Source organism: Myotis yumanensis, unplaced genomic scaffold (assembly GCF_028538775.1).
Source record: "Myotis yumanensis isolate MYYU_CA2020_CCGP unplaced genomic scaffold, mMyoYum1.0.hap1 SCAF_12, whole genome shotgun sequence".
NCBI classification, from domain to species: domain Eukaryota; kingdom Metazoa; phylum Chordata; class Mammalia; order Chiroptera; family Vespertilionidae; genus Myotis; species Myotis yumanensis.
Window position 1 is genome coordinate 16,520,669 of NW_027223763.1, and position 20,469 is coordinate 16,541,137.

Consider the following 20,469-nt stretch of genomic DNA (forward strand, 5'->3'; position numbering starts at 1 on the left):
TAACAGTTATCCTGAATACTATTACCAAGCTGGGAGGAAGCGGGTGTAACTACTAAGGGCAGACATCAGCTCGGGCGAGAGCTGAAAAGGGATTCCCCGCTTCGTTCTGAAAAGGGGAAGTGGGAGAATCCGGCCTCGGGGGGCCACGGTTGCGAGGGGTCCAAGCAGACGCCCCGGACAGGAGGCCAAAGCCCTCGGGGCAGACGTCGGTCCAAGCGGGGCCGGAAGGCGGTCTGCAGGCCCCTCCCACCAGGCCCCGCCTCGCCGCCTCCGTCGCCTTCTTCGTTCCCCAGGCAACGCGCCACGCCTCGCCGGGCAGCAGCGCACAGCACTATGGGGAAGAAACGGAAGCCCCAGCGAGCCCAACTTAATGTGGTGCGAAAGCTCCAGACGTGGTGGTGACGTAAAGCAGACAGACGAGCTCGGGAAAGGGCATCGGGTGTCGGTGGGGGCCGAACGGGAGCCCAGGAGGGCCGAAACCATCGCGGCGTGGAACGTCGGGCGCTCAGGCCACTAGAGGCGGAGGCGGGGCTGGTGGCGGAAGAGGCCCTAGCGCGCGGGGCAGTATGGGACACCACCGGCAACGTGGGCCGGGACGGAAGCCTCCTTGGGTCAGACGGTGGCGACGCGGGAAGTCCGGACGCTGAAGCTGCCTGAAGAGGAGGCCTGAGTGAGGCGCAGGTCGGGCCCCGGCGGCGGCCATGGCGGAGCGGCCCGAGGACCTGAACCTGCCCAATGCCGTGATCACCAGGATCATCAAGGAGGCGGTGAGCAGCTAGGCTGGCGGACGGGCCGGGGGCGGGCGGACGGGCCGGGGGCGGGCGGGCGGGCGGGCGGGCCGTGGGGGAAGCCGGACCTGGGCCGGCGGCTGGGCTCACCCCCGCCCTTCTCACAGCTCCCGGACGGCGTCAACATCTCCAAGGAGGCCCGGAGCGCCATCTCCCGCGCCGCCAGCGTCTTCGTGCTGTACGCCACATCCTGGTGAGGCGGGCGGGCTCGCCGGAACTTAGCTGGGACTGTGCCTGAGGGAGGCGCCGGGAGGACCCCCCTCGGAGTTCGTGGCTCGGAACCCACCACCCCAGTAACTTCCTCGTGGAGGAAGGTTCACATTCCTCACCCAATGTTTGCAAATGATGAAACAGCAGAATAACTTGGCTTTAGCCCTGTTTTACAGGGAAGTGGGATTGGGGGGGCGGGGGGGGGGACGGGGAGAGTTACCTTATCACAAACACTCGTGCTTCTAAGATGTGGGCGTTCCCATCCCACCCCCGGGTGCCCCTTCTTCCGCACCCACAGTCGGCGAGAGAGGGTCTGACGGCCCCCCCCTCCTTCTTCTCTCCACGTGTCAGTGCCAACAACTTCGCGATGAAAGGGAAACGCAAGACCCTGAATGCCAGTGATGTGCTCTCGGCCATGGAGGAGATGGAGTTCCAGCGGTTCGTGGCGCCATTAAAGGAAGCTCTGGAAGGTGATGACCCTTCTCTTTTCTCAGCCAAGTAGATGCTTGTCCTGCTTGTCCCGCGTGACCTGCCCCCTGGTCCTGTGTCTTTCTCCGCGTGGGTCCCTTCACGTCCGGTAGGCAGGCGTGGGATGGGATGCAGACACGGGCCCGTGGGCGCCGCCCGAGGTCTGTTCTGTGGTTCCCCGCGGGTTGTGTTTTCCCTGCGCCCCGGCTTTCCCAGCTACAGCTTCCCGGTGGAATGAGCTGCTGCAGGCCGCGGTCCGCGTGGCTCAGCCCTGCCTCCGAACCCCCGCCTTCCTCCCCCCGCAGCTTACAGGAGGGAGCAGAGAGGCAAAAAGGAGGCCTCGGAGCAGAAGAAGAAGGACAAGGACAGAAAAACGGATTCGGAAGAGCAAGACAAGAGCCGAGAGGAGGACAATGACGAAGAGGAGGAAAGGCTGGAGGAAGAAGAGCAGAATGAGGAGGAGGAAGTGGACAACTGAATGAACAGGGTGAGGAGACGGCCCCGCGGCAGGGACCACTCTGAACCGCAGTCCGGGGCTCTGGGGCGCCTTTCCCTCCCTCCCGGGCAGAGCAGTCTTAGGCCGAAGAGCCGAGAAGATCGAACATGAAATCTGGCCAGAAGTTCGCAAAACCAGCGCCTGCCAGACTCGGAGCATCTGAGGAGCAGCGTCCTGTTTTGCTTCACCGGTCTGAAGGTTATGGCTTTTTTTGGACAAGAGGGGCTCCGAACTGACCATTCAATCAGCCAATACGATCTCATTTGCTTGTGTATATGATTAGGCAGTTTTTGATTCCCAGTTCCCTCCCACCCCCACCAAAAATAGGAACTTCCATGCCCCCTGCTGTGTTCCAGGTCACAGGAGGCCCTCCAGGCTCAGGAAAAACGGGGGCTTAGATCGTGGTCAGCCTGTTTGTACAGTATTTGGCAATACTGGCTCATTACAGTGATCAAAGCGCCTTAGTTTTAGGAAACGTAATGAAATCTGTGGTCTCTTCACTTGACAGTAACGTTAATTTTGGTTTCTACCAGCCCACTTGGCTTGGGGCCCTTGTGTATTGCCTGTCGGCATCTGACCTGTTAGGGGCTGCTCTCCGCACATAGGCTTGTTAAGTCCTCGGGACAGCGTGGACGTAGTCAAGCAGGTATGCCAGTGTCTCGCTCTTACAAAACACGTGGTTTAGTCTTCGATGCACCTCCCTGCCTGCCACTGCACAGCTTTAGAATCTGTTGTCACCTCCTGGGAGGTATAAAATCCCAGGCTTTCCCTTGTAGTCCGTGTCCCAGGCTTGTGACTACGGCTTTTCGTTCTTCCAATTCATGACAAGTTCCAAACTTTCTTTCTAGGCACAACTTTCTCCTTCTGTGCGTCTCACTTCCTGCCTCTCCTCTGCTCCCCATCCCCATTTTCTCCCTCCTTTTCTCCCTCTGCCAGTCCAGAAACTTGGATAACCTGATCTCGTATCTTTTGTGTGTGTGTTTTCTTTTTTTTTTTTAAATCTCACGTCTTTTAAAAATGGTTTTGTAAACCTCTGTGAAACGTAAAGGAAATCTGATGGTGCTCAGGAATCTAATCCTCTCCCGCCCCTGTCTTGCCCTCCTCCCACCCTGCTTTTAACTGCTTCTGAAGTACCTCTGTTGACCTTAAGTTTGGGGAGTTTTTTCTCTCTTTCCATTTAGTGCTCCAAGCACTTTTTTGCTTGTCTCTAAGGCAGCTGACAGGTAGTGAAGTGTAGTTTGACACTGTTCATTTGTTAAATTAATTCAGTGAAAAATTTGTTGATAAATGAGAGAAGAATGTTGAGAAAATTATAAGGCTTTGTACAAATAAAGAGCACTCTTGTTAAAAGTGATGACTCCTGCTTCATCCTGCCTGTTTGTAGCATGCTTTTGGGGAATACCTCCTGATGGGGCCTTACACAGTTTTGGGGCTGTGGACTGGGCCAGACCTTTGTAAATATGGGATCGTTCATTGCCTTGGACGACCAGCAGATGCTGCTCGTTCGCAGGCCAGGGAGCTGCTCTTCAGCCACCACAAGAGCTTTCATGGCTCTGCTGACAGCCTTTACATCAGTGGTTCCCAACGTGGGGGCAATTCGAGAATGAGTTATGAACAGTGACTTTTTTGCATTTCTTATGGTTCTAGGGGCCTCATGTACAGTATATAAATATATATTGTGACATTTGTGCATTTCAGTTCTCTCTTGTTTTGAAACTTTATTTGCTATTTTTTTTTTTTTAAATATATTTTATTGATTTTTTACAGAGAGGAAGGGAGAGAGAGAGATAGTCAGAAACATTGATGGGAGAGAAACATCGACCAGCCGCCTCCTACACATCTCCCACGGGGGATGTGCCCACAACCCAGGTACATGCCCCCGACCGGAATCGAACCCGGGACCCCTCAGTCCGCAGGCCGACGCTCTATCCACTGAGCCAAACCGGTTTTGGCTATTTGCTATTTTTTATATCACTTCATGTTACTATTTTTTTAACAATAGTACTTAAGCTGTTCTTTTACTTTTCTCTTTCATGGATGCCATGTTCTTTGGAAGCTTGTTTAGACCAAGTGAATGGCCTTTTAGGCTTTTTCCACGTGAATAGTTCACTTTTTGAATAATAAGACTTATATGTCATGGGGGCGGGGGGCGGGGGGGGCATCAGGATTTAGAGATGCTTGGGTGGGACATGGCCAAAAAAAGATTGGGAACCACTGCTTTACATAATAGATGCTTAACAACTCCAAAATGTTTATTGAGTGCTGTGTGTCTGGTGTTGTATTACCTAATCTACATAGCTTTCTCAAATCATGAATTTATAAATAACATTTCACAAAGATACAACCCCAAAAGCCATTAGATCCGGTGTGGTTTTTTTCCCTTCTCTACAGCAGAAATATCATTTATTAATTCCCATGAGCACCACTTGGCTAAGACCTCAAGTCCCATCTGGACTCCTGTGACTTCCTTTGAGTTCAGTTTCCTGCCTCGTCTCAGCTTCCCCTGTATACTGCTTGCCAAGTGGATCTTCCTAGAACATTGCTATTACAGTCACTTGATGTTTCCTATTAAATCCATACTGAAATGTTATTTCATAGCCTGTTTACAGAAGGCTCACCTTACCATCTATTCTAATGTACTTCTACTCCAACAGAAGGCCACAGTCAAAAATGAATCCCCAAAAGAACCCCACTTCCACATGGCTTTAGTTCTTACCAAACTTTATCTAAGAAAAGTTATGTTTCCTGAGAGTAGGGACTATGACTTAAAACTAGAATTTAAGAAGTGGGAAGAATACTTGAGGTAATCCATCAGTTTTTCTCATCTCTATCATTCCTATAGTGGTATCTGGATTTTGAAGATTCCTTACTAGGCTAAGGTAATGTTTCTCTTTATATATATATATTGATTTCAGAGAGGAAGTGAAAGGGAGAATGATAGAAACATCAGTGATGAGAGAACCATTGATTGGCTACCTCCTGCCCCATACTGGGGATCAAGCCCACAATCCCCAGACATGTACCCCAACTGGGAATTGAAATTCGACTTCCTGGTTCATAGGTCTACCCTCAACCACTGAGCCATGACAAACCGGACTCTCTTTTTTTTTCTTCTTTTTTTGAACCACAGCCCTTCATGCCTAGAGATTCTAATCTGGATTTGGAGGGTGAGAGGGTTACCATCCTTACCCATGCAAAATTACTTTTGCAGCCTAGTCTATTTTTTTATTTACAGAAAAACTGCAGAGTATAGAGAGGTCCAATTAAATTGGCCAAACTAGTTTGTATTTCATCCATTTTTCCACTAACATTCTTTTTCTGTTCCAGGATCCAAACCAAAATACCACATTGCATTTGGTGAACCAATTTATTTTTTTAATCCTCACCTGGGGATATAGGCTTTGTTTTGTTTTTAATTGATTTTAGAGGAAGGAAGAGAGAGAAAAACATTAATGTGAGAGAGACACATCAATCAGTTGCCTCCCATACTCACCCCAACCAGGGATTGAACCTGCAACCTGGGTATGTGCCCTGACTGGGAATTGAACCCTCAACCCTTCCATGCACAGGATGACACTCTAACCAACTGAGCCACACTGACCAGGGCACCAATTTTTTTAAAATTGAAATTCACAGAACATAAAATTAACCATTTTAAAATGAGCAATTCAGTGGCATTCAGCAGATTTACAATGTTGTGCAACCACTTTTATCTAGTTCCAAAACATTTTCATCAATCCAAAATAAAAACCCTTACCAATCAAGCAGTTACTCCCCGTATTTCCCTCTCCCAGCCCTTGGCAACCACTAATCTCTATTTCTTTAATGGTCTTCACAGCACTTAGCACAATGCCATGTACCTACCTAGGAAGCACAATAGTTTGGGGGGGGGGGGGGGGAGTTACTTTTTAAAAAAATTATACATACTAAAAGATGCAGATAAATTTAGAGGTTGATGAATTTTCACAAACTGAACACATCCATGTAACATACTTAGATCAATAAACAACATGACCAGCACCCTAAAAAAAGCCCCTTTGGTCTCCCAGTCAATCTCTATCTCCCCAGTAGTAATAGCTATACTGACTTACAACAGCACAGATTAATTTTGCCTGGGTTTGTATTTCATATAAACGAAATCATAATATGTACTCCTGTTTGACTAGTTCTGTTCAATATTATGTTTAAGATTTATTCATATTGTTGCATTCACAATACTTTTTTATAGATCAGAGTGAAAGATTAAGGTAAAATTTGCAGAGGGTCGGGGTGGGAATAGGTCTTCCAGTCCAAAAAAAAAAAAAAAAGAGACACATGGGAAAAAATAGATAACACCAAACAGCAACATTTTAAAATTTTCACCCTGTTTGGGCTCCTAGAGGTAAGGTAGATGGTCCTAATTATTTTTAGTTATCAAACTCAGAGTTGAAACAGGTGTCATGAAAGAAATGTTGGGCAGGGGTCTAAATTAAGGGGGAGGGGGGAGCAGTAATATCTCTATGAGTTGAGTATGTTTAGTAAGCTGCGTGTGGTGGGGCAAATTTTTTAATCTCCATGGAAATTGTTTTCCCAATTTGTAAAATGAGGATAATAACTTGTCAAAATCAGATAAGTGAATATAAAATGTATGGTACTGTTTCTGACTCTAATGAACACATACAAAAAAAAACACATTACTTCCTGTCAACTGGACACAAATGAATCAGGAGGCTTTGCTAAAATAAATTTTTATTCAAGTGTCTAGGTTTGCAAACCTGAAACACAACTAACACAATACCGAGTTTTGCCCTGGGGCACATACCCAGGTTTCCAGTTAAGTCCAGGTCCTCAAAGGATATCTATCTATCTATCTATCTATCTATCTATCTCCTACCCCCCCCACCCCCCAATCATTTTTTTTAAAAAGCTTAAGAGTTTTTGAGTAAAAAGCACATTTTTTTAAAGAAGAGTCAGTTCTGCAATCTTAGCCTCTGGGTTGATCCAAGATGGTAATCTTCCAAGTCTGGTTTATTAACTGAGTTGCTCAAATGATTATCTGTGGAGGTCATGTATATCCAGGCATGGATGCACAACTAAAAAGTTTAAGTTCCCAGGCTAGTTAGCAAGAATAGAATCGTTTCCCTATGCCTCAGCCTACTTGATTTTAATAATTTAGCAGCTTGACCACACTGATTCCATTTTATTTCTTCACTCTTCCTCATTCCTTTCTACCACCTTCCTTACTTGAACACAAATCAGAACTCTAGTAGCTAGGAACTAAGCGATGTCCTATTTCCTTAGCATTAAGCCTCTCTACCTCTTTAGCTTCAAGTATAAAACAGGTTTGGGTTACAGATTATATAAAACAGTTTGGGTTACAGATTATGAGAAGCAAAATTTGAGTGTAAGTGTAGTACAATCAACTGGCATCTTCACGATTCAAAGTTAGCTTTTCCTTGATCCCTGATTCACCTTTATAAAAGCTTTCCTTTGCCCTAACCGGTTTGGCTCAGTGGATAGAGTATCTGCCGGCGGACTCAAGGGTCCCTGGTTCGATTCCGGTCAAGGGCATGTACCTTGGTTGTGGGCACATCCCCAGTGGGGAGTGTGCAGGAGGCAGCTGATCGATGTTCCTAACTCTCTATCCCTCTCCCTTCCTCTGTAAAAAATCAATAAAACGTATTTTTTATTTAAAAAAAGCATTCCTTTGCTAAGGTATTGGTCCCGACCACCACTTCACCCAAGCCCACAAAGCCTCACTAGATTCCTCCCGCCCAGCAGTACTCTGTCCCAACTCCCCCCCCACCACCACCACCACCACTGCCCCCCACCCCCACCTCCCCCCGCCCCCTCCACACACACACACCTTTGGTCAGATCTCCCATTGCACTCCTAAGGCCTCAAGTGCCCATGTCATTCAAATCACATCTCCCAAGCCACGGCACAGAGTAGATCCTCGCCAACTACGATGGATTACATTTTCTCTTAAAACTTGGAAGGCGGCTGGTGCTGAAATAAAAAGAAACTTTAAAATGCTCAGTCCGCAAAAACGAACTTAGCAATTGCGTTGGGCATCACGGTGTTGTTTTAATGTCCTTGAGGTCGCACTATGTCAACAAATAATTAACCAGCGCCAGGTGTGCTGTACATTGCGAAGACGAGGACTGCAAAGAGACCCTCGGGGCTGTCACCGCTCCGGAGAAAGAAAGGTTCACTCGCCGGGACCCCGCAGCCTCCCCCGCGCCTGTCCCCGCCCGCGCGCTGGTCCCGCCTCACACACGCACGTGAGCCCCGAGGCCGAGCCAATCGGATGTGCCGGAGGGTTGGCGAGCCCGCCCGCCCCTCGCGGGGCTGAAGCTGGTCAGCCCTCCAGCCAAGAGCCCCCGGGGGTGTGGCCTGCACGCTGGCGGGGCGGGGTGTGAATTGGCCGCCGCTTCCGGGAAGCAGCCCGCCCCTCGTGCACCGGGAGAGACTAGATTAGAGCGAGGGAGCGGTGGCGGGAGCGTAGGCTCACAGCTCCGAGGAGGTAAGGTAAGCGGGGGCCGGACGCGGGGAGATGGCGGAGGCGGAGGCGGAGGCGGAGGCACCGCGTCCCTAGACCCACAGTGTGCTGTGCGCCTGGAGTGCTGGCAGCGCAGCCGGGGATCCGTCCTTTGGGGCCGGTATTTGGGCTCTTAGAGGTAGATTGCCCGCCTGCAGCCAGAGTAGGGTCTCCGTGGGGCCATAGTCCTGGAGGGCACGTGTCCAGTCCTTGGGGTTTCCTCCCTTGGACACCCCTGGAGCAGACTCTCTCAGTGCAGAGCGCGAGGTACATCGCCGATGTGGGAGGATGGTGGAACTGTATCAGCCGTTTTGTGCTAGGCTTGTACGTACGTGCATTGGCCCATTGAGTCTCTACAACAGCCCACTGAGGGCGATTCAAGTCCGCATTTACCAGATGAGGCAACTGAAGTCACACAGCTGGGAAGTGACAGCTAGAACAGGCTCCCAAATCCACACACTTTATTATCGTGCTGCCAGCTGCATCCAGGTCCAGAGTCACGGGTCGGGTCGGCTTCCCTCCCCCACCCCTTCACCCAGAGTTCTCCACAGCCCAACTCTGCTGAACTTAAAGTATCAAGGGGTAATAGCGAGCATTGAAAACTGGGCTGCTGCAGACCTGAATTCTAGCCCTAAATTTGCCACTGATCCCCTGCATGATCTTGGGCCTGTGCTGTCCTTCCTTGAACCCAGTTTCGCCATCATTTCGATGTTGTAATCAACAAGCTTTAAGGACCCTCTTAGCCAAGATGTCTTAGGAGTCTGTGGACCTGGCTAATTCTCTTCATAGCTCCAAATGGCTAAGCCGGAGGGAACTGGGCTCTTCAAAGCTCTAGGTCATGGCCCAGGTCTCATTCTTCTCTTTAATTCCTGTGTGTAGCAGCACTGGGACAGGCCTAGAGTAGACATTCAGGAAATGTGAGTTGAATAAACAAGTCAGTCCCTTGTCTTAACTGCCTAACAGCTGCTGTCCTGGGCCCCCTCAGGGGCTTTGGATTTTTCAGCCCTGGCCACCTTCTACCTAGCTGGCCCCTGACTGCCTCCTCCCCAGCTGGTGGCAGAGTCTACGGGAGCTGGCAGCAGCTCCCAGCCCTCTGTGCCAAGACCATAACCTCTGGAATCCTCCCCTGAGCACAACATGGGGGGCTCAGACCCTGCAGCTCTTTCTCAGTCCCTCCTGGTAGCAGCTCTTAGGGCCCAACTGAACTTACTTCCAGGTTGGGGAAGCTGCCTTCTAAGAAAGGAGATACCTTTACAGCCAGTTTGAAAAGCTACTTATTCCTCAATGTCCCCTCTTCCCTGAAGCCATCCTTGACTCCCAGAGAACACAGATCCCTCCCACAGCACCTGGTTATTATTTCTCCTCCCCGCGCCCCCTCACCCCCATACACTGCTGGAAGGCAGTGATCCCACCCCCACCCCCACCCCCACCTGGGATGTCTTGGAAGACCTTGGAGCCCACACATGTTTGAATGAAAGTTCTCCCTTCTGGGTGTGTGCAGAGGCACCGGTGTGATGGCACGCCTGGAGATCTAGTTCCAGATCAGTTCTATTCCTAATATAAAAATAGCTACGTGTTTACTGTGAGACTAGGCACATACCTGTTCACTATCTCTAATCTCTGCAGCTTTGCCAGTTTGATTAACTCCCATTTTCTAGAATCTGAAAAGCTAGCAACCTTTCAGAGTCACACATTGAGCACAGACCAGACCTGGGGCTCTTTGACCCTGAAATGTAGTATTTTTTTGGACCACCCTATACTGCCTTCTAGTTAAAGCTAACCTGTTCTAATGTGGCTGAGCATAGGTGCTGGCTCCCATGGTGACTTGCTCTTGACTTCAGTGAGGTGTGACAGGATTTAAGCAGTGACTTGCAAGCTCCCTTGATTTGAGAGAAGTGCCCTGCCAAGTGTATGAAAATCTCCCAAACCTCCACCTGGCTTTTGCTCTGCAAACAGAGATGCAACTCTGTTGCTCAGGGGTGTTTTTCTACCCCACACATATTGATTCAGCACCTGTTGTGACAGAATGACCATGTGTGGTGCAGGGTTTGGCACTGGACTAGAAGCCAGGAGATCCCGTGCTCAAGCCCAGCTCTGTACCTGACTCACTGTGTGATATCAGACAGGCCCTGTTGCCTCTGCATCCAATTTCCACATCAGAATGAAAGCGATAAACAGGATTGGTGATTTTCAACTTAATTTTTTTATTACTGATACCCGTTTCTCAAATCAAATCCCCCTGAACCCTAAAATTAAAATACAACAACACACAGATATTAAAGCGGAACTGCCCTAGTGGGGCCTCTCCCTCGACACTCTCACCCTCCCTTGTCCCCCACCTCCTGCAAAGCTCCTAGGCAGCCCTGCCCTGTTGCTGCTGATAAACAGAAGGCGTTTATTTGCTCCCTCAGCCTTCTAAAGTAGAAGCGAGAATGAAGCCAGTGGAATGCAGCTCTGGATTCCAGAAGCTGGGAGCTGCCACAAAGGTTGCTGCTATCTGAGACGTGTGTAGACCCAGCTTCAGAATCTGATTTGACTCCAGAATGACATTGAGCAAGTTACTTAACCTCTCTGAGCCTCCATTTCCTTATCTCAATTCTTGTTTCCTTGTTTTCTCAGCTCTCCAGCCACCAAAGCAAAGCAAAGATAGTCGTGGCAGAGAGGTGCCTGCTGAATCAAGTGTTTACCAGGACTAGTAGATAAAACCAAGCACTCTTGTTTAGAACAAATTCAAATTCTGGCTGTTACTAACTAGCTGTGTAGTCTTAGGCAAGTGACAACCTCTCTGAGTTAGGCTAATCCCTGGCAGACCTGGGAGCAAAATCTTTTTTTTTTTAAATATTTTTTATTGATTTTATAGAGAGAGGAAGGGAGTGGAAGATAGAAACAGCAATGAGAGAGAATCATTGATAGGCTGCCTCCTGCATGCCCCCCACTGGGGATCAAGCCCACAACCTGGGCATGTAACCTGACTGGGAATCAAACTTTGGACTTCTTGGTACACAGAACAACACTCAACCAACTGAGCCACACTGGCCGGGCTGAGAGCAAAATCTTGCACAAAATGGTCACTCGGGACTTTGTAACTGCTGAATGATTGCTCATTTGGGAGTTGGGACATTTCGGGGAGGCCTGGCTTGCTCCTGTGTCAGATGATATGGTGGCTCAAGGGTGGGGTGGTAGGATGGGGCCCCGTGTGGCTCCTGATAACCCCAATCCTGACAGGAAGGCGGGTCAGATAAAAAGAGGCCTGGGAGACTGGGGAGAAAGGTATCATCCGTGTACTAAAGGACTCCCCAGGCCAAGGGGATGTGTAACCTCGGATAAGTCCCTGCCTTTCTCGGAGCCTTGAGATCCCATTCACACAAGGAGAGATGAGTGGCTCTTGATATTTTTTCTTCCCTACTTGGTACTGAGTGTCCCCGCCAGGCACCTTACCTGAAGGTGGAGTGGAAGTACATTAACCACCAATCTGTAAAGGTGTCTTCAGACTGACAAACGAAGCAGGCAAGTTCATTGACTATAACAGAATTTATTATAGGGTCATTTACTTATTGAAGTTTGGGTCAGATCAGAAGAGACAAGCCATCCGACCCTGCAGATTATTAGCTAGACTAATAAACTTTTTGTAGTATAGCTGAACTACTAATGATTGACAAGACTAAGGGACAAAGAATGCAATGAGACAGGTCTTATGATTGCCAACGCCAAGTTTGATATTTTATCTCGTTTGCTGTGCCATTCTGGTCACTTACTGACAGGAATCTATGGTTACACTATGTGAATTTATAGGACACCGCTAATCATTAACTGTGAGGCTTTGGTGCTGGCTGAGACGAGTTAGGTCAGAGTTCTCAGCCTGGAAAAACAAACGCAGGGATGCAAAGATGGAGTCACTTTTGTTCACATCGACATCTGTACACGCCTCCAAAAGGACGTGTCTAAAACGGAGCTCTCCACCTCCTCTCCAAGGTCTGCTCCCCACTACCCTCTTCCTGCCTGGTCCCTGTCTCCATTGCCCTCCAGATCAGGAAAGCGTCGTCAGTCCCCCCCCCCCCCCCCCGCCCCCCCCCCCCAGACTGCCTATTGGCCGCCTTATGATGGCCCTTCCTTCTCCACCCCTCTGGCTCCACATCCTCTGTGCTCCTCTGCTTCCCACCTGCTGTGCTCAGGCTGTCAGGATTTTCTTCCTAAAGCCAGGCTCTGACCAGGCCACCCACCCACCCCCACTAGAAACCTTCCTGTCCCCAATCTGCCCCCCTCCCTTCCATACACACCTGGTTCCATTGATTGCCTCCTTAGGTCCTAGGAACAGACCATAGCCATCCCTCCTTCCCTACCTTTGCTCCTTTCTTCTCTTCCTGAGGGAATATTCTCCCCTTTCCTTCTAACTAGCTGAACCCACTCATCCTGCAAAACCAGTTCAAGTCCTTATCTTCTTTCAACCAGCTTCTTCTGACCTCCAAACTCACATTGGAACTCATAGTTCTTTTAGGGTAGGTTCCACCTCTCCGAGATGCACTCAGTCAGCCCTCCTCCCAGGACTGTAGTGCCAACTCAATGAGAAACCATGTGTGCAAGTGCCCAGGGTGGCCTGGCACACAGTAGATGCTCAAGAAACAAATGCTACTGCCCCAGCTTCCTTCTATCTTACATTTATTTAGCATTTAGGACATATTGTCTGGTATTTCATGTAATATTTACTATGTGGCAGAGTGTGTGGGGAAGACAAAAAATGAACTCACTATAAGCCTGCAGAAGCTCTGTCTACTGGGACAAGATAAGATATAGTCACAAAGACCTGTTATATAAGAGAAAGTGTGACCTGGGCAAGAAGAGAGGCTTTAGTGGGAGAGGGAAGGAAGGAGTGCCTTGTGGACAGCCAGGTAGGATTTGGGGCTGGAGGAGTGGAGAGAGCACAAGCCTTCTAGATAATGGGAACAGGGTGAGCAGAGCCAGAAGCTAGCCACATGTGGCTTGTGCTTGGGGAGTAGCAGGGAGTTTGAGGGCTGGAAAAGACGACATCAATGGCCACTCTACAGGGTGTGTGTGTGTGTTGGGAACCACTATTTAATCCTCTTAGTGTGTGTCCTGCCTGACCAGTCCACGTACGAAGGGTAGAATTACAGGGAGTTTTTTACTTTGGTTTATCTAAACTTTCTGCCAAGTACATGGACATTTTTCATGGAATAAACAAAGTATAAATGTTGGCTAGATCAGTGTTCCTCATACTAATTTCCATCCAGGCCAGATTGATTTTTTTTGATAAAATAAAAATGAATTACTAGAAAAATATTATTTAAAAAGAAAAAGAGAGGCCATATAAGTATGAGCCCAAATTTTGTATTACTGGGTACAAATTGCTATGAAAGTTTCTTAAGGCCTCCTTTCATTTCTCTACTTATCTTATAGACCAGCAAGGACTGGTGAACCACACTCAGAGGAACACTGAGGTCGAGAGCAGGTGCAGGAATCCAGAAGAGCTTGGGGGGTATATGACCGCCTCCTGGGGACAGGGACCATGTCTCACGTTCCTCCTGTTGTCCCCACATAGCTGAACACCCAGGAGCCCTCAGTTCCAACCAGCTGGCTACCCTCTACCCTGACTGCTCACCATGCAGCCCCAGTCTGTCCTCCACAGCGGCTACTTCCACCCACTGCTTCGGACCTGGCAGGCAGCCGCCACTACATTCAGTGCCTCCAACCTCATCTACCCCATCTTTGTCACGTGAGTCCCCAGAATGAACCGGGTCTCTGATCCGCAGGGTGTGGGTGGGTGGGTGGGTGGGTGTGTCGGTGACCAGAGCAGGCATCTGTTTGCAGGTGATAAAGTGAGATGTCAGTTTGGAGCTCAAGGTATGGGTTAAGGACAGCTGTCTTAAGAATGAAACAAACCTTGAGAAGAATTCAGTCTTCCCATTTGGAAAATAAGAATAAGTCTTACCTGCCATCCTGAGCTTTTGCAGTATGACAGAAGCTGGGAAGGTATTCTGTAGATTGTAAAGTGCTATGTACATGTAAGCGGTGGTAGTCATGATTATTAATAACTAGAGGCCCGGTGCATGACATTCGTGCACTGGGGAGGAGGGGGGGTCCCTCAGCCTGGCCTGCACCCTTTCACAGTCCAGAAGCCCTCGGGGAATGTCCTGGCTCATGTGGGGAGCAGACTTAAGCTGTCAGTCTTAGTGCTGCCTTCTGGCTGAGCGGCGCTCCCCCTGTGGGAGCGCACTGACCACCAGGGGGCAGAAGCTCAGCGCAGGAGCTGCCCCCTGGTGGTCAGTGCGCATCGTAGTGACCGGCCCTTCAGTCGATTTGCATATTACCCTTTTATTATATAGCATAGCAACAGCTGACATTTATTGAGAACTCACTGTGTACCAGGTACTATGCTAAGCATCTACATCTGTTGTCTTTCAGTCCTGACAGCATCCATATGAGGAAGGTATGACTATTATCCGCTAGATCAAGGGTGGGGAACATCCAGCCTGCAGGCCTATGAGGCCTGCAAAATCATTTGATCTGGCCCTGCCAAGGCATTAGGGGTGAGTTAATTAAGTGTTTGACCAAATATAGCAGGCTAATTTTTAAGTTGATAATTGTTTACGGCCTGCAGATGATCTTATAAATATCCAAATGGCCCTTGGCAGAAAAAAGGTTCCCACTCCCACCCTAGATTGTTATCTCCTTGAGGGCAGGGATTTTTTGTCTGCTTTGTTCGCTGTTATACTGTCAGAGCCTAGAACAGCACCTGGCACATAATAAGTACTCAATAAATATTTGTTGTATGAATGAATTAATTAATTAATCCACCCAGGATATAAAAAAAGGGCCTGAGGCTCAGAGATGGTACACCCTCATTTAGGCCTTGTGCTGGCCCTGGGGCCACAGGCGAAGGGACATGGCACCCATGTAAGGTCAAAAAGCTAAGAAGGTCACCCAGTCAGTACTAGTAAGTGACTGTGATAGTAAGTGAGGACCTTCTGACTTCAGAGTCCCAAGTTCTTAACCACTTGAGTGTTTCCTAGGATTGTTTGTCTTTTAGTAAGGTTGCTCTTGCTGTCACTGTTATTCTTGTTGTTCCTATTATTATTTCAGGCCCTGGGCTTGGCCAGGCAGGGGGACCAGACACTGGACCCTATCCTCCTCCCAACATCTCCACTTCCATATTCCTTCCCGGCTCCCCAACCATCCCCCCTCGTCACCCCCTCACCACTGGCCCTTTCCTCAGCGACCAATCCATAGCCCACCCCCACTCTTACAGGGATGTTCCTGATGACGTACAGCCTGTTACCAGCCTTCCAGGAGTGGCCAGGTAGGAGACATGGTGGGGAGGGAGGGGGATGGTGGAGGGAGAGATTTTATACGTGGAGGTGCCAGGAAGCAGAAGCAGAGCCAGGAGGTAGAAGATCCGGAGAGTCTGACTTCAGCTCAGTAGAGAGAAGGGTTTTGTCAGGGTCAAAGTTATTCCACAATAGAAGAGGCAGCCTTGTAAAGTAATGGGCTACCCATCACCAGAGGGATCATAGCAGAGTCTTGGAGAGGAGAGCTTAACTTCAAATGGGAGTTCAATAAAAGAACCTTGGAAGGGGCCTTTTGCAGCTGAATCCCATCGTCTGCCACTTGGTGCCTCAGTTCACCCATCTGTTTGTTGGGTACGTTCCTGCCCCCCAGCCCCTGTACTATGGGGCTTGAGCCCTCCTGGTACCAAGTGCCACTTGGCTCTTAGTAGAGGCGCAGTGTGGCAGGGTGGGGAGGGCCTTTGTCAGGGGCCTGCCTCACTGCAGCCCCTCCTCGCAGGTATGGTGTGAACCGGCTAGAAGAGATGCTGAGGCCCCTGGTGGAAGAGGGCCTGCGCTGCGTCCTGGTCTTTGGTGTCCCCAGTAGAGTTCCCAAGGTGAGGAATCGGGGGAGGTATTAGAGGGGAGGTGAAGGGGAGGTTGGGTGAAGGTGGGCTGAGGTTCCACACTGACCACACCCTCATTTAGGCCTTGTGCTGGCCCTCGGGCCACAGGCGAATGGACATGGCCCCTGTTATTAAGATAGCACCCATGTAAGGTCAAGAAGCTAAGTAGCACTATGACACCCTGACTGGGCAAGTCAAGTCCCTGTGCAAAACAGGAGAGTCCTCACTGTGCCTCCTTTGTCCTTTCCCTGTCACTAGGATGAGCGGGGCTCCGCAGCGGACGCCGAGGACTCCCCTACTGTCGAAGCCGTTCGTCTGTTGCGCAAGACCTTCCCCAGCCTGCTGGTGGCCTGCGACGTCTGCCTGTGCCCCTACACCTCCCATGGTCACTGTGGTGAGTTCCCTCCCTCCACCAGCCCTGCTGCCACCCGCACTCCCACTGCCCAGTTCTCCCCACAGTGGGACAGGCCAGGGGCTCCCTAAAATCCAGCTGTCTGACGTGCAGGGCTTCTGAGCGAGAATGGGGCTTTCCAGGCCAAGGAGAGCCGCCAGCGGCTGGCAGAGGTGGCTCTGGCCTATGCCAAGGCAGGTGAGTAGGCCACCAGCAGGGATGAGAACCTCTGGGTCAGGGAGGTGGCGGAGTAGACAGGAGGGTCCCAGAGTCCTGAAGGCCATCCTCCCTCCCTCAGGATGTCAGGTGGTAGCTCCGTCGGACATGATGGATGGACGCGTGGAAGCCATCAAGGAGGCTCTGATGGCACATGGATTTGGCAACAGGGTAGGAGTAGGGGCTGGGGGGAGGGGGAGGGAGGGGGGAGGGGGGAGGGGGGGAGGTGAGGAGAGGAGAGAGGCCTGTCTCCACATCTGCCAAGAATCACAGAACTGAAGACGGACAGGACAAGGTCTTTGGGATTGTCTCGCCCTCTGCTCCTGAGATAGGGAAATCAAGGCCCAGAGCTCCAGTGGGACTAGAACGCAGGCACTGTGCTTCCCAGCCTCGGTCCCTTTCCCTGTACGTGACCCTAGAACAACTGGAAAGGGCTGACTGAGCGCAATCCCCACGTTCCCTCCACAGGTATCGGTGATGAGCTATAGCGCCAAATTTGCTTCCTGTTTCTATGGACCTTTCAGGTGAGTGGAGAAGGGCTAGGGTCTGCTGTTAAAGCCCTGACCCGTTAGCCCAAAGCTGAAGCCCTCCCTGATGTTGCTGCTTCCCAGGGACGCGGCTCAGTCAAGCCCAGCTTTTGGAGACCGCCGCTGCTACCAGCTGCCACCGGGAGCACGAGGCCTGGCGCTCCGAGCAGTGGTGAGTGACCAGAGCTTGAGCCCCAGCTAGCCTGTTCCCCTCTCCCCTCGCCTCCCAGGCACTGCCCACACCCTACCTCATCCCTTAGGACCGGGATGTCCGGGAAGGAGCCGACATGGTCATGGTGAAGCCGGGATTGCCCTACCTGGATATTGTGAGGGAGGTGAAGAACAAGGTGAGCACAGAGCAGAGACAAGGGGGGCTCAGGGAAATGAGAGAGTGTGTCCATGGGCTCTGGGACCTTAGAGTTGGAAGCAATCTGCCCCTGGACAGGAATCCTCCCCTCCCTGCCCCTGCCCAGGAGCCACCAGTGGGCAGAAGCCTTTGAACAGCTCTGCTCTAACAGTTTAAGAATGGGTCCCGCCCCAACTGGTTTGGCTCAGTGGATAGAGCATCGGCCTGCAGACTCACGGGTCCCAGGTTCGATTCCAGTCAAGGGCATGTACCTTGGTTGCGGGCACATACCCAGTGGGGAGTGTGCAGGAGGCAGCTGATCGATGTTTCTAACTCTCCATCCCTATCCTTTCCTCTCTGTAAAAAAATCAATAAAATATATATTTAAAAAAAAAAAAAAAAAAAGCCGAAACCGGTTTGGCTCAGTGGATAGAGCGTCAGCCTGCGGACTGAAGGGTCCCGGGTTTGATTCCGGTCAAGGGCATGTACATTGGTTGCGGGCACATCCCCAGTAGGAGATGTGCAGGAGGCAGCTGGTCGATGTTTCTCTCTCATCGATGTTTCTAGCTCTCTATCCCTCTCCCTTCCTCTCTGTAAAAAATCAATAAAATATATTTAAAAAAAAAAAAAAAAAAAAGAATGGGTCCCCAGGAGTGCCTCAGGGCATGGGGCTCAAGATGGTCAAAGGTTGGGCAGGGAACAAGGGACCCTCCCAGGGGGACACCCACCCTCCACTTCTGCCTACTGCTGCTTCTCTGCAGCACCCAGAACTCCCTCTGGCCGTGTACCACGTTTCTGGAGAGTTTGCTATGCTGTGGCACGGAGCCCAGGCTGGAGCGTTTGATCTCAAGGCCGCTGTACTGGAGGTCATGACTGCCTTCCGCAGAGCTGGTAAGCTGGCAGGGGTGGGGTTTTTGACCTGTGACACACAGACTAATAGGCAGTTTGCCCAGAAATGGAAATGAAGTCCTGAAACAGCCTGGAGTCTTGGGCCCAGAGGTAACAGTGATCTAAACAGACACAGGCTGAGAGGAAAAGACATGACTGTAGAACAGAACATGGAACAGTGAAGCAAGCAGAGCTCTCTATTATTTTTTGGTTGTGAGACCTTGGCCTAGCCACTTCTCTGAACCTCAGTCCTGTCTATAGTAGATAAGATGCCTGGTAGGTGGTTGTCATGTTAAATGAGATGATAGGCGTAATTGGCATATGTTCATCACTCCATAAATGCGAGCTGATTTTATTGGTATGGCACACAGTGTGGGAAGGGAACTTACAGCTTATCTGCTTCCCCACTGTGCATTTGCTTCATTGGCGAATTGAGGTCCAGAAAGAGAAAATGACTTGTCCACAGTCACACAATCTAGAGCGCTAGAATTGACTAGCACTGGGCTCAGTCTTACGTTGTGAAACCCACTCACTGTGCCTCTTCATAGTAGCCTTCTTCCCCGCTGGCCCTCATTTCCCAGAAGCTATGCCCAGAGCTGATGCCCCCTCCTCCCCTGTTCCCCGTTTCTCTCCCACAAAGGTGCCGACATCATCATCACCTACTACACACCTCAGCTTTTGCAGTGGCTGAAGGCCTGATGGGGAGAGTGTGCACGACCAAGAACCAGAACTTTACAGAGGCCCCGGGGCCTTGGAGAAGTGAAAACCAAAGTAAATGCTGCTTTTAGAACTGTGCCCTTGTGCCCTTTTCCTGCCAAATCTTACCACTGTCAGCCACATCTTCCTGGGCCCCGCCAAGCTTCTCCACCCTCCCCTGTGTCAGCCCTGAGGCCACCTCTGCCACTCTAGCTCCTTCCTCCGGTGTTGCTTCCGTTTGAAAGCTCTCACGGGCACAGGTTTGTGGGGCCTGGGCGAGGAGTTTGGAGCATTAGGCGAAGAGGAAGACAGTTGGATCGTGGCTCCTCAGAAGCTGTGGAAAGCCCAAGGCCTCTGGCAGCATGCCACATCTGCTGGACATTGGGCCTGGGGCCTAGAGTGACATTCCTGAGTTCAAAGTTGAGACTTGCTGCGATTCCCACACCGGCCAGCAGTTGCCAGGCTGCCTGCGATCTGCTCTACTCTGAGCCATAAACCCCAGACAAGAATTACTCATTAACGAGCAGAAACATTGCCAGGGGATCGAAATTCAGAAGCAAAGAGAAAGTTCCTGATTGTTGGAGATGCCACCCTTCGAAAAGGCTTTTTATTAAAGAGATATTTTTTGAGAGCGTGTTTTCTGTGCTCAGGCACCGTGCTGGGTACTGAGGATCTAACCCAGCCGTGGGCAAACTACGGCCCGTTTGAAATGAATAAAACTAAAAAAAAAAAAAAGACCGTACCCTTTTATGTAATGATGTTTACTTTGAATTTATATTAGTTCACACAAACACTCCATCCATGCTTTTGTTCCGGCCCTCCGGTCCAGTTTAAGAACCCATTGTGGCCCTCGAGTCAAAAAGTTTGCCCACCCCTGATAGCCGGACAGCCCTCAGCTTGTCTCCGCATGGAAACTATACCAAGAGAATGGGGAGACAGGCCACAAGAAAACAGACAAATAAAGCAGTTACAAATTCTAATAAGTGCCTGGAAGAAAATAAAGGGTCTGAGATAGAGAAT

At 50.2% G+C, this 20,469-nt stretch overlaps 2 protein-coding genes across 7 annotated transcripts; both read left to right on the forward strand.

Annotated features, from left to right (window-relative positions):
* Positions 1-419: 419 nt before the first annotated feature.
* Positions 420-3,330, forward strand: POLE3 (DNA polymerase epsilon 3, accessory subunit). Its single transcript, XM_070430854.1, has 4 exons — positions 420-767; positions 896-981; positions 1,350-1,468; positions 1,772-3,330. The coding sequence occupies exons 1-4, from the start codon at positions 702-704 to the stop codon at positions 1,942-1,944; spliced, it is 444 nt and encodes a 147-aa protein (XP_070286955.1). The 5' UTR covers positions 420-701; the 3' UTR covers positions 1,945-3,330.
* A 5,052-nt stretch (positions 3,331-8,382) lies between these two features.
* On the forward strand, positions 8,383-20,159 carry ALAD (aminolevulinate dehydratase). 6 transcript variants are annotated; one of them, XM_070430856.1, is made up of 14 exons: positions 8,421-8,472; positions 10,894-10,990; positions 11,102-11,989; positions 14,037-14,210; positions 15,744-15,794; positions 16,280-16,376; positions 16,644-16,779; positions 16,891-16,974; positions 17,075-17,163; positions 17,461-17,516; positions 17,604-17,691; positions 17,780-17,866; positions 18,627-18,756; positions 19,394-20,159. In XM_070430856.1, exons 4-14 carry the CDS (start codon positions 14,098-14,100, stop codon positions 19,450-19,452), a joined length of 990 nt encoding a protein of 329 aa, XP_070286957.1. In that variant the 5' UTR covers positions 8,421-8,472; positions 10,894-10,990; positions 11,102-11,989; positions 14,037-14,097; the 3' UTR covers positions 19,453-20,159. The 6 variants fall into 6 exon arrangements, with proteins under 6 accessions (XP_070286956.1, XP_070286960.1, XP_070286957.1 ...); XM_070430857.1 differs by lacking the exon at positions 10,894-10,990 and having other exon boundaries at positions 8,429-8,472; XM_070430855.1 differs by lacking the exons at positions 10,894-10,990; positions 11,102-11,989 and having other exon boundaries at positions 8,383-8,472.
* The last annotated feature ends 310 nt before the right edge of the window (positions 20,160-20,469 follow it).

What these genes read in the sequence shown, in the direction of transcription:
- POLE3 (XM_070430854.1), top strand. Translation starts at nt 702, where the DNA reads ATGGCGGAGCGGCCCGAGGACCTGAACCTGCCCAATGCCGTGATCACC. An exon ending in CCAGGATCATCAAGGAGGCG is followed by an intron (nt 768 to 895) that starts GTGAGCAGCTAG and finishes CCCTTCTCACAG; the next exon opens with CTCCCGGACGGCGTCAACAT. An exon ending in ATTAAAGGAAGCTCTGGAAG is followed by an intron (nt 1,469 to 1,771) that starts GTGATGACCCTT and finishes CTCCCCCCGCAG; the next exon opens with CTTACAGGAGGGAGCAGAGA.
- ALAD (XM_070430855.1), top strand. Translation starts at nt 14,098, where the DNA reads ATGCAGCCCCAGTCTGTCCTCCACAGCGGCTACTTCCACCCACTGCTT. An exon ending in GCCTGGCGCTCCGAGCAGTG is followed by an intron (nt 17,692 to 17,779) that starts GTGAGTGACCAG and finishes CTCATCCCTTAG; the next exon opens with GACCGGGATGTCCGGGAAGG. An exon ending in TGAGGGAGGTGAAGAACAAG is followed by an intron (nt 17,867 to 18,626) that starts GTGAGCACAGAG and finishes GCTTCTCTGCAG; the next exon opens with CACCCAGAACTCCCTCTGGC.